Consider the following 13,091-nt stretch of genomic DNA (forward strand, 5'->3'; position numbering starts at 1 on the left):
TGACTATTTTTAATGTGTCCATTATGATGTACAACATAAAATGCAGCAATACTTACGGATTTGGCTACTGATGGAAGAGTGATGTTGGAACAACCTTAAAACCTTAGCTGAATCCTTCCCTGGGTTTTAAACATCAATTAGAAATGAAGTGATGCCAATAATTTTTATTTATTTTTTGCCTTCTCAATTATATATATTTATTTCCCTAGAAAGGCTGCTTTATAACCTGAGATCTTTCCTAATCCTGGAAGGGAGGTTTAGGGATGTGCAAAAGTTTTCACAGTCGTGGTAACACACTTTGTTTTGCAGAGATCACCCAAAATCCAGCAAATACATCACTTGCATCATTATTATTTTTTTTGGCAATGTGAGTAAGAATTTGGAGACCATTTTCATAGTATGTCTTTTTGGGTGAATATTAAGCAGTGCTTGGGGGATTTGGGCTAAAAATGGGACTTCCTTGGTTTTCTGCGGGTCCCGAAGGTTCAGTGTTCCCCAAATTGGCACATGCTACTCACATCTTAAGTAGAGACTTAGCTGCTGATTCTGTATGGGCCGAAAGCGGCCCTGTTCGGCCCATAGAATCGGCCCCTAAAACACAGTTTTCTCCTGTGCAAAGTGGACACTGCGAGCAGCAAACTGATTCATGTAAATGTGCACAAGCGTCCTTTTTAAACGCTTGTATAATTAAGTGCCTCAGGGGTGTGACACTCGCTCACATTCAAACCACTTGGAGATCTTCCACACCCTAATGCAGTGGGGTTTTTTTTTTAACCAGCGTTACATAGTTACATAGTAGTTACATAGTTACATAGTAGATGAGGTTGAAAAAAGACATGCGTCCATCAAGTTCAACCTATGCTAACTTTAGACAACAGATACTTTATCCTATATCTATACTTCCTTATTGATCCAGAGGAAGGCAAACAAAAAAAAACAGGCACATTTCGTCCAATGATATCTAATAAGGGGAAAAATAAATTCCTTCCTAACTCCAAGAATTGGCAATCAGATTACTCCCTGGATCAACAGCCTTCCCATGTATACTTATTTAGTATATCCCTGTGTACTTTTCCTATCTAAAAAGACATCCAACCTTTTTTTGAACAAATCTATTGTATCTGCCATCACAGTCTCCATGGGTAAGAATTCCACATTTTAACTGCCCTTACGGTAAAGAACCCTTTCCTTTGTTGCTGGTGAAATCTCCTTTCCTCCAACCGTAAGGGATGCCCCCCCCCCCCCCCCCCATGAACCCTTGGGTTCCCCAGACATCCCTGAAGGGCTCCCTGTAATTTTCTAGTCATTTTAAAATTGTATCAAATACAGAATTCACAATGTATCTGATATCAGACACGCTATTAGAGAGGGTTGGGGTTCCTCAGAATTTGACATAGGGTTTCTTAACCAAAAAAAGTTTGGAAACCAGTGCCCTAGTGAATACATTTGACATTTTTCACACAAGAATTACCGAACGCAAATGACTCCATTTTGAATGATGGTTTTGAAATTTCCTCTGCCCCAGACTTCAGTCATCAACTCATCAATTAGTTAAAGGGTTTATTTTCTACAGTTTTACAGGCAGATTCAGAGCTTGTATTGGGCATATGTCCTCGTTATGTCACAGTACTCGATCGGATTTCTGAAATGCCTTTTTGACCCATTCGTAAATCCACAAACCATCTAATGTTTTCTTAATCATGTCATGTTTCCATTGCCTGGTGTATATTTCATTCATTTGCAAACTTCCAAGAGATTATAGTGTGTGCGTGTGCGTGTGCGTGTGCGTGTGTGTGTGTGTGTGCGCGTGTGTGTATACACTTGCTCATATGTATTAATATTACAGTTTAGGCCATGCTGATGTAGATGTTCCAATTGTAACGTTTAAATCCTGGTGTCTCTGAGCGTTTGCTAATTAATATGTTTGTCCTGGTTTTTGTTTCCACTCTTATTACTGTAATTGGTAACACAATGTCTGTCCATGTGATCGATCGGTGAACATTCGGCTCGGGGGTTCACTAAATGGCTGTCAGTGCAGTAGATGAAGACCAAAGATGCAAAGTTCTGTGGGGAAGATCATGTGACCAGGCAGTCGCTAGATACAATTGGTGCACTGCTAGAGAGAGGGCAGGGCTCAAAAAGGGGTGTGCCAGAGCCTGTTTCAGAAGAGGAAGGGGATGTGAATTTGTAAATGGTTGCTATAGAAACAAAAAATGCCTGGTGTGGCTACTATTCTGCCCTCACTGGCATGCAAGTCCTGGTAAGAACAGACAGTGCCAGTAACAATTATGGATTTTCCCCACACACGCAGCTTCGCTTGAGTGACAGGAGAGGAGGTGGGACTAGGTCTGTGTTCTGCCCAATCGTGGGTTCAAACCAAGTACCGTCCACCTACTGTACTTAAGGGAGAGCAGGGCTGCTGTGCACTGCCAGGCCCTGGTCCTCTTCCCTAAGGGGGAGAGTTAGTGATTACCTTTTCCCCTGATCCTGCTTGAGGACTGGGGAAAAGCAGGGACAGCTGCGGGGGCCCTTGACCCATAGTGAAGGTCCAGGGACCATCCCAAGTCTGGAGACAGATCAGTGGCTGTATTGGGCAGGACTGCCTGGATACGATTGTGGTTGCAGAAGAATAAAGCCTGTGCAAGTTATCTATACCTCCCGCCTGGTGTGTAATCTTTCTGGTGGGGGAGAGGAAACCATTCTACTGTGGGAGATTACCTCCATACATCTGGAGCCTACAGCAGATGGAGGCGCTGTGTACCATGGAGTAAATGTTGGGTATATACCCCAGAAGCCTGTCCTGCAGTCCCCACAACCATCGGTGGACAACTCAGCATTCTGTGAGCCAACAGGTAGCATGCACCATACACCTGGTAACAGGGGGATCTCCCAGAGGGGTGGGGGAAACACCGTTACATGTAGCATATTGCTTGGTCTGCAGCTTTAATGGGATGAATGTATAACGGCACATTAAATGGCTTCTTATGAAAACATTAAACTCAACCAACTGCCAAACCTTTTCTACAACAGCGTCAGGAAGTGATAACAGAATGTACATGTTACACAATATTCCCTGGGGTATCTCACTGAAATACAAGCAACAATTACACAAGATCTTCCTGGCAAGAAAACAAAAAGGTTGTTTTCAAAACATTCGAAAGCAATGGAAAGTTAATCAGCGGCGAGGTGCTGACATGACACCCAAAACAAGCAGGGTGTACTGCAAGATACACTGTGACATATCGGATCAGCATGTACAAAACTTAAAGGTTAGTTACATAAACGGGAGAAGAAGAAAAAAACAACCCAGCTGTGTGCTCTCCGAGCACGTAAATCATTTCACTGTTTGGCCGAGATTCCAGTTCTCCGAATAAACTTTTAGTCACCTCTCCACTTTACATAAGTCATTAAGGCTGCCAATTATTTTCCATTATTTGGATTTGTTTTATTTTTATGCACTGCTATCCATTTCTAAGCAGCTTTAGAATATAAACACATGTTCCCCTGTCTTGCCAGATAGAACTTCCACACCGGGCTGGTACCTCTGGCGTGGGGAGGTATAAAGGGGCATGCCACACCCTTGATCTCTCTTCTGTTTACATGGAGTGGGGGGGGGGGGGAAGAGGGGGGAATTGTAGAGGGTCTACAACGCCAGATTGTAGAGGGTCTAGGAGAGAATAGATGTTGACAAAATGGTGCAAGCGAGAGAATAAAAGACGTTCAAGGAGTTTAGACAAAAGGCAGGAGGGACACAGGTCGATAGAAAGACAGGTAGGGTCAAGCTTGCTGTTTTTGAGTAATGGTATGACTTGCATGTTTGAAGGAGGAGGGAAAGGTACCAGAGTAGAGGGAGGAGTTAAAAATGTGTGTGAGCGTAGGGATTATAGTAGGAGCAAGAGGCTTTAGGAGATGGGAGGGAATGGGGTCAAGAGGGCAAGTGGTAGAGGGAGAAGAGGAGATCAGTAATATATTTAATTGCTGTTTTAACATACACACCCACATATATACATAAACATTTATACACCCAGGACACACTGACATTACATATACCATATATTAATGTGCCATGTATCTTACATAAAAGGATTTTACAAGCATTTTGCCATCTCGGTCCCCGAAACTTAATGTGGTATAAATATTCTACAAAGCATATGCAGGATCTGCAATCTCGCCATTTAGATTGTAAGCTCTTCAGGGAAGGATCGTCCTTACTTGCTGCTCTTATCCCCAACGGTTGTACGTCATTTTCTCTGCATTGTGTTTTGTATACTGTTGGTGCTGTATAAATAAAACGTATACATACCAGTACACACACACACACACAATGCGGTTGTAACTTAATTAACACGTCATATTTATCTCCAAGGTGACACAAATGACACGTATTGGAGAGAAGAAAAAAAAACACGCTCTTGGGGGGGAAAAATGGCTGATTTTAGTGAATCTGCTGCCTGTGTCTCCAAATGGATATGTTACTTTGTGGTTGGTTCGGGTACACAGGGCCATCTGGTGGCTCATATGCTAACTGCAGCCCGGTCTCATTTGGGGATACATGGTGTAGCAGCTGAAGTCTGGACAGCTGCCATCGATGTGAGCCTAGGGTCGCCAGGTGTCCAGTACTGAACGGGACTGCCCTGCATTTTGACACAAGGTCCAGTAAAAAAAAAAGTAGAGGCAATATTGGACATGTATGTGTCTGGTATTACTTCTCTGGACATAGTGACCTGACCGGCTTAGAGGGCCGTGGGATTTTGCCGAGCAGGGGGCTGGGCAGCTTCCTCCGTTGATTGGCTGCTGCTGAGTAATGCAGCCAATCAGGAGGAGGTGTGAGGAGCATGGAGGTGGGGCCAAGGAGAGGAGGAAACAGCATGGCGTGGAGAGTGTGTGGCGCATCACACCTTTCACCATTAGCTAGCTTAGTCATCTTCTGCATAACTCCGGCTCTGACTACAGATTAAAAAACAGCTGTACCTATTTGTACCAGTGTGGGAGAGCAGAAGAGCTGTCCATGGCCAGTGTCCTGCTCCGCTTACAGAATATAGGAGTCCATAACGTTGCGGGTCAGACCACTTCCACCCTTTGTTACATAGACTGCTAGCTGATGAAGGGTCAATGTGTTTAAAAGGTTTCGGGCCATAAAACCTTAACCCTTTTAAAAATCGGATAGATGTCTGTATGAGGTCGAAGTGTTCTGGAACGTCGAATCCAAAATGTTATGGACTTCTACTTAAGATTCCCCCTGGTAAGACGGTTCCATGTTGAAGGTGATTGGAGTAGACCAGGAGTGGCCAACTCAAGTCTTTAAGAACCACTAACAAGTCAGGTTTACAGGATATCCCCGCTTCAGCACAGGTGGTGCAGTCTTTGACTGAGCCACCTGTGCTGAAGCAGGGAGATCCTGAAGACCTGACCTGTTGGTGGCGTTTGAGGCCTGGAGTTGGCCACTCCTGGACTAGACTTGTGACCTCTTTGGCTTAACTACACACGGATTATATACCATTATCTGAAACTTCAACCTTCTCATCCCCCCGAACCCCAGGTTTCCTCTAACCCTTTCTTATAGATTGTAAGCTCCTTGCTTACTCTTACAATGTTAAATATTTGTTATTTTATTGCTTTTCTTCCTCCAGCCCTATTGTACCACTCTACAGAATATAATGGCGCTTTATAAATACATGATAATAATGAACTTTGTTCAAGTTTCAGTAAAGGGTCTATTATGGACCAACATTTTTCCCTGAAGTCTTCTGTAGGAGTTGTGAATGGAGTCGTTTTTTTAAACAGATTTTAGGCATAAAAATGGCTGCAATTTCCACCCCTTAACAAGAGGAAACCTTAATAAAAATGACTTAACCACGAAATTGCGACGAAGCTTTTATAAAAACAAGGAGGCAGATTAAAAAGTCTCAGGTTTAGATTTATTCATATATGAAAAGCTAAATATGCAGTTAAACATAAATAATACACTGGAGCATTTAATAATAAACACGTGATATACAAAAAGTATTGTTCATAAGAGGACTACAAAAATAGGATATATCACAAACAAAGGAAGGGGAGCGTGTGCACGCGTGTTACATATACATGCATCCCTTTGGTCACTTATAGATACAAGAACTGATTTGAAAGATATAAGGTTGTGTCCACGATGACAACATTTCTGTGAGGAACGCAGCGATCACGGCAAATAAATAGGTTTCTTACGCCTTGCTATTACATTATCTAGGAACATACATGGGGACGGTTTGCTCTGCTGTTTATCCTTATGTTATGAAGCAAATCAAGAACAAAACTTGAATAGGCAAACAAAAAAAGTGCATAGTTTATAGAAGGATAAAGATTGGTAGACGTGCATGCAATAAGAACCACATTCCTGCAGCATTTTACCTTAAAACGTAGCAATTTAGAGTGTCCCTTTTTCCTTCCTGCATGGGTCACGCCATAAATGGTGGTATTAACGGCAGAGAAAACTGTGCCCCACAGTTTACGGAGACGCAGAAAAACTGGTTTCGGATATTGAACGGCTCATTTCACGCAAGAAAAAGGTTATAAATGGATAATGATCTCTGTGCTGTGTAAATAAACCATGCAAGTGTGCAACATTGCAAATCAGCAAGTAATCTCAGTACGAACGGCAAATCATCTCAGCACGAACATGTCGGGACTTCACCTGCCTTTTGTCCCAACATAGTACTCAACACTGGCGGGTGATGTGCAAGTGAAGTTCGTGTGTTCAGTGTCAGAAATAATACTGGTTATATTGAGCTCCAAATGGAAGAAAAAAAAATCCTGACATAGCCATGCGATTTCTCTCTTATCCGACCAAGCATTGGACCAAGTCAGCATTGGACCAAGTCAGCATTGGACCAAGTCAGCATTGGACCAAGTCAGCATTGGACCAAGTCAGCATTGGACCAAGTCAGCATTGGACCAAGTCAGCATTGGACCAAGTCAGCAATGGAAGGTCTTAATCAAACCTCTAGGAGTAGGATGGGCCCTCAAGCCCTTATACTGTATATAGAGGGTAGGCACAACATTATGCATTGTGCATTCCCTGAGTGAAGATTGTCTAGGACAGGGGTGGCCAACTCCAGTCCTCAGGGACCACCAACAAGTCAGGTTTTAAGGATATCCCTGCTTCAGCACAGGTGGCTCAATCTTCAACAGCCACTTATTGAGCCATCTGTTCTGGAGCAGGGATATCCCGAGAACCGGGAAAGGTCATTAAAAATGACCGGTTTTGTACCGATATTTCCTTGCCGTTTACTTCTCCCCATCTAAAGTCCTTTGCTTTCCGATAAGGAAGATCCCCCCGTTTCCTTCTCTGCTATCAATCATGGACATAAAAATAAAAACAGCTGTGTATTACTACGAATGCACTCCCCGCAACAGATCTACATTAAAATGATCCTTGCCAATGATATTTACAATAAATAACCCAAGCGCTATTTTCATGGAGTGTCCTTCATGGCTTCAATTACAGATCATGCCGTAATGAATATTTATTGTTATTATTATTATTATTTAGCTTTCTCTCATACAACACACACCAAGTGTTATTTATTTTTTTAAAGTTTTTACTTCCCTTAAAAACAGATCTATCCATTGCTCCCCTTCTTAAAGAACACTGAAATAAAGATGTAAGAGGGAAATAAAGAAGTAAGAACCATGAGAATTAAATCCTTAACGTGCACGTTTACTGTCTGGAAACAGCTCAAACCCAGAAGTACCCATTCGCTTCATAAGAGCCGTTACAAACCACAAAGTCTGTGCGTGACATTGCCGGGCAAACGGCAGCGAGTGTGAAATATTTAACGTCTGTTCATTGGCTAAAATGGTTCACAGTAAAAAGAAAAGCAATTGAATCCCGCCACCCGCCCCGGGATATCCTTTGGGTTCTGGCTATTGCACAATCTGTGGCATCTCACTCCAGGCTTTGGCTTTCTTTTTGGCCAGCGATAGCCACGGGGGTTCGTCCGGGTTGTGGGGTGCGGATTTTTCAGGACACCCCCGCGTCTCCTCTCCCAGCCCTGCCGCTGAAAAGGAACATATTCCTGTGAGCGCTCGGTGGACTTCTTGGTCACACATTTAAGCTTTCCATGCAATGGTTAACGCAGGCGCACCGCGCTTTGCTTGGAACGGCACGCAGGACGCATCAAGGGTAGCAATAGCTGCCAAGTTACTGGGTGGCAGGTACAGGCACACAGCAGAATAAACATGGAAAGTCTTCGGGGCTGGTCGCAAGTCATATTTCTTTTTGTGGTCAGTGTGGGAGGTTGGGACGGCAGAGATACACAGCATCACTATACAGTGCACCACTTTGGGATCACCTCTGTTTCCCGCAAAAAAGAAAAAACAACTTACTGGTGAAGATACCAGAGCCACTTCCCAGGTTCTTCTATACAGGGGGGATTTAAATGGCCGCCCAATAAGGAGCCGCAATGGATGTTGCGGCTTCCTATTGGTAAGCATCACGTGGGAGAATTAAACTGCCATTTTGTTTCCCCGGCAAGTATCTCAGGGTACAGGGGTCCAAAGAGCTTAATTGAATGTGGTTCAGATCCGGAGGACCCCATGGCTCCATCCTGTACAAAAAAGAAAGAGCAGGGGGGTGGCCGCCTTAAGCTTTGTAAAGTCCATGTAAGCATGTGACCTCCAAAACACTAGCACATGTGACCTCTAAAACACTAGCAGAAAGCGCATTTTTGGTTCAAGGATTTAATACTTTACCGGTAATATCAACAGAAGACAGCTCTGTATGTTTCTTTATTTCTGGACTACGTGAAGTGCAAACAATGCCCATTTTCAGTAAACTTTCACCCGTGTCCTAGAAGTAAAACGCAAAGGGAGAGAAAAGGGTCATAAATTAAAAAAGGGGCAAAAATAGTTGTCCATATCTTCAAGTATAAATGTAAAAAGGTGGTCTCTTCCATAACAAGAGTCAATGAAATACAAAACCAAGGCAAGTGTAGAAAATAGAATGTGAACTGGATAAATAAAAGCAGATTCCAAGACTTCTGGAAGGCAAGGCCTCAGAATGGCCACTCATTGTTGGAGCTCTGTTCCATCCTTCACTAATCTCTTACCAGCAAAGAAAAGGGACTTCTGAGATTAAACTGCAATTTGCAGTTTATCGAGATCAATATTGTTAACTGCAATCCCGTTTCCTGAACGTTACGCAACACAACACCACAGTTTTCCGGCCTACGATGAGGTGAGCAAGGCCTGTGAAGCCACCATTGGGAAGTCCTGGCATTGGAAAGCCCTGGCATTGGAAAGCCCTGGCCATGCGGCTGTCAGGAATAAGGGCACACGCCCTTGGCGCTGCCCTTCTTTACCTGTACCGCTGGCTGCGGTCTCCTCCGCCCCTGCTCGGCATCGCGGGCCGTTCCTCCACTCCCCCGTGGCTCTCATGCACGCCGTCGACGCTACTCCTGGACACGCGCCCGCTTCTCTTACAGGGCGCGCGCCTCAACTTAATTTATGCACTGCAAGTGTAGCTCCGCCCCCCGGCCGTCCAAGCTCTCAGGCTCACGCCCTCCTACTGTTCACCTGCAGCGAACCAGGCCATTAACCCCTGCCCTATCACAAAGGGCTCCTGGGCGCGCCTCTGCTCTGCCCCTTCCTCCTATTGGCCCTCCTCACTTTATTACTCCTGTGATTCCTCTCCAACCTCGCTCTGCATAGTTCGTCTGCCTAGTGCTGTTGGATACTGTGCCCAGCTCTCTCTCCGTTTCAGATCTGTTACCGAACCGGCTTGCCTTCCTACCCTCTCTGGCTCCACGACCTCGGCTTCCAGTCGACCACGCTTACCTCTCGGACCCCCTCGAACTCGGCACTTGGACCTCTACTACCCGGAACTGTGTTACCCTCGACCTTGGCTTCGGACTCTACTACGGCACCTTCTCTACGCCCCGGATCTGGCAAGTAACACTACCAACCCTGGTACCCCTGGCCTTGACCACGCTACCCAATCCACACTCCGGGCACGCTCTCACTACTGCGGGTGCGTGGTTACTCACTCTCCACCTCAGTATTGGGGGTTAGTCTGGTCTGCGGGCAGAACAGCGTGACAGCGGCGGTATACTTCGGTTTTACAATAGTTCATCACATTCGGATCTTTAATCCTATTGCAGCTAACCTGCTCCCACGGAGCACCTTTTCATTGTGGAAGGTTGGGTTGACTCTCAAAGTAGACCGGTCACCACGGACCTGAGGCAGTTTGATTACACTGCACCAATCCGGTTACAGGAGTTCCCAAGGAGATCCGACGTGCTTAACCAAAACCAGGGCCCTCTGACATCAATGCAAGTAAAGAGAGCCTTGTGTCTCCTACCACCAGCAAGGCCTAGTTTCTCTGGAAAACCTGGTAAATAAGCAGTGAGCTTCTCTCAGAGCCGCCCAAACAGAAGCAATCCTCATTCAAATAAGGCAGCCAAAATGTTTGATGTAGAAGTCGATAAGCCTAACTGCAGGGTTAAAAAAAAAAAAAAAGTGGGTTCAAATGAACTCCACCATCGCACCTTAGTGAATAACCCATGTAAATTAGTTTATACACACACACACACACACACACACACACACACACACACACCTGTCTTCTGTCTTGTTCAGTTACTCCCAGGTCTTCAATCTGCTCCCTAGCAAGCCGATGATCTTGGAAGCCTTTCTGCTTGAGTTTTGCCATTGAGATCCAGGCTGGTTCTGAGCAGATAAATAAATAAATAAAATTAATCCAGGTGTGAAGACATTTCTCCTACTAAAACGTAATGCATCCTTTTACCATAGAGTTTAAGATAATACCCATTATGACCAGTTAAAAAGAGCACTGACAATGCAATAATTACCTTGATCAAAATACATAAATATATGAATCTGTAAAAAAAAAAAAATGCTTCTAAAGCTTTGGGGTTCAAGAAAAATAAATGGGGAATTTAAAAATATGGGGGATTAAACCGTCAATAAAATGTGTGTAGCCAACACAAACCATATACGCAGAAACAGCAACAACGTTTCAGTTCCTACACGGACCTTCCTTCGGGTCACCTGAAGGACCATGCAAGGACCTGACACTTTGTTGTGGTTTCTGCTGTTTCTCTACAATAGAATTGATCATAAGAAGCCGGTAAGAAGTGCACTACTTTGTTTGGGGATAGTGGGCACATGTTTTATGCGTTCTAAAAAAGCTTGAAAAGTCAGCATTTTCTTTTGATTTAATTCTCCTTGTAGAAGCCATAAAAAAAAGGGAGTGCCCTGCATTTTACACCCCCACACGTACACCCCACGTCAGAATGAAACCCATCAGTAGAATAAAAAATACTTGGGCGTGGGCTTGAGTCAACGGTAGTCAAGACCTCACCCCGGGTCCTGTTCTATTTATAACCAGTACCTGTGTGCGGTTTCTGTGATGGCTCCTCAGTTTGAATTTTTGGTTGATATTTTTCTTCACCGGGATGCACAGGTTCTGACAATGTTGGGACATCTGGGCTAATTTGTGAGGTTTTAGTAATATTTAGGATATTTTCACTAGGGGCCAATGATATTGCATCAACTGAAGGCGCACTTTGCTTTACATTGTCACCAGCCTGCTCATCGCTGTATTTTAACGATGACGTTGTCCTCCTCAGTCGGATCCCGAATCGACCTGATGTTTCCTCTTCCGTCATTTCAACTGGTTTCTCACACTTTTTGGAGTCTAGTTTACCAACGACGGGCTCCTGAGGGATAGTTGCACCTTCAAATAACTCTGACTTTAAGGTAATCACATTTATATTCCTGCTGAAAACTGCGTCCTCTACATTTGACCCCCCAGAGAGAGATCTTTGCCACGCAGGAGCTACCGTGAACCTCACCGGTTTGGTGGGTGTTCGGTGTTTGCTTTCAGCTTTGGTCTCTGTTGGTTTGGTTACTTTACATGCATCAGTTTGATAATCCGTATTAGCCAAAGGTTCCCCCTTACCATCGGATGTCCCAGCCACTGAGCTCACGGTGCGCAAGTCACCCGTATTACACTCTATAGAAGAATAATCCGGTGCATTTACCATCTCTTCCTCTTTGCCGTCGATGATTTCTGGGTCGAAGGGTTCAGCTTCAACCTGTAGCTCTGAAGACAGAAGTCGATTTAAACCCAAATTATCCCCCTCGTTATTTGTAAGTAAATGATCTGTTGTTTCCACATTTACATTGGATACTCGAGATTCCACCATGGCTATCGTTTCTGGGCCCTCTGTGGCTTTGTTCACAGCTTCCCACGTAGTCAAACTTTCGCGTGCCACCTCGTCCACACCAGCAGCTGTGTCACTGTTACAGACAGCTCTAGCCAATTGGTCTTCCCAAAATTCACCTGATGGTGATGACGTCTCCTGAACAATTAAAGTGCTCTCTATAGTATCCACCAACTCCTTTTTAATTTCAGACGCGCACGTAACTAATCCTTCAAGTCCCCGTTGCTCTTCCTCTTTAGCTTCATACATTAGTATTTCATCTGCCAAAGACACGCTGGCGGTGAAAATCTCCAATTCTTCCCATTCTAAGTCATTGTCGTCATCGTTGACATCATCTGTAACGTCCGTTTCGATATTTTGGGCTGCAGAAAGTTTAACGGCCTCTGCAGTTGTGTTCTGCTCAAACATAGAGGGAACAGTGGTCTCTGGAGACTGGCAAGAGTTGTCTTCTCCCCCTTCCATACCCTCAGCCTCATATTCCATCTGGTTTCCCATTTGTGCCCGATCACTTGGGCAATCCACACCGGTTTCACTACCGATGGTGTCGCCGGCCCGGGACACTTCATCACATTCAGGGGGAAGAGTCGCAGAGATTGGAGGGAGAGCATCTTTTTCAGAATCCTCCTTGGTCTCCTCTATGTGTGACGACACACGGACTGCGGTCACCTCCAACTCGGGCGTCAGTACTGCGGAATCTGCGTGATACAAATATAGCGCGCAAGTCAGATTCAGGTTTTCCCCCCCAACGAATAGCTCAATACATATTGTGCTGCATAATAATAATAATAATAATAATATTATATATGACACAAACATCTTAAAATTATACATAATATAGGCGATTGCAAAACCTTAGGCTAAGGAGCT

The 13,091-nt window shown here is 44.5% G+C and overlaps 1 protein-coding gene across 7 annotated transcripts in view; it reads right to left on the reverse strand.

The window, feature by feature from the left end:
• Nucleotides 1-5,896: 5,896 nt before the first annotated feature.
• KIAA1210 (KIAA1210 ortholog) overlaps nt 5,897-13,091 on the reverse strand; it is a 52,050-nt gene continuing 44,855 nt past the window's right edge. For 6 of the 7 annotated variants that reach the window (XM_075573343.1, XM_075573345.1, XM_075573342.1 and 3 more), the window contains 4 exons: nt 11,390-12,919; nt 10,595-10,704; nt 8,731-8,827; nt 5,897-8,036 (listed from right to left, as the gene is read on the reverse strand). In XM_075573343.1, the coding sequence (XP_075429458.1) occupies nt 7,903-8,036; nt 8,731-8,827; nt 10,595-10,704; nt 11,390-12,919 (1,871 nt within the window). In that variant the 3' untranslated portion in view covers nt 5,897-7,902. The other variant, XM_075573346.1, reaches the window with a different exon arrangement.

Source organism: Ascaphus truei, chromosome 16 (genome assembly GCF_040206685.1).
Source record: "Ascaphus truei isolate aAscTru1 chromosome 16, aAscTru1.hap1, whole genome shotgun sequence".
In the NCBI taxonomy this organism is placed as follows: domain Eukaryota; kingdom Metazoa; phylum Chordata; class Amphibia; order Anura; family Ascaphidae; genus Ascaphus; species Ascaphus truei.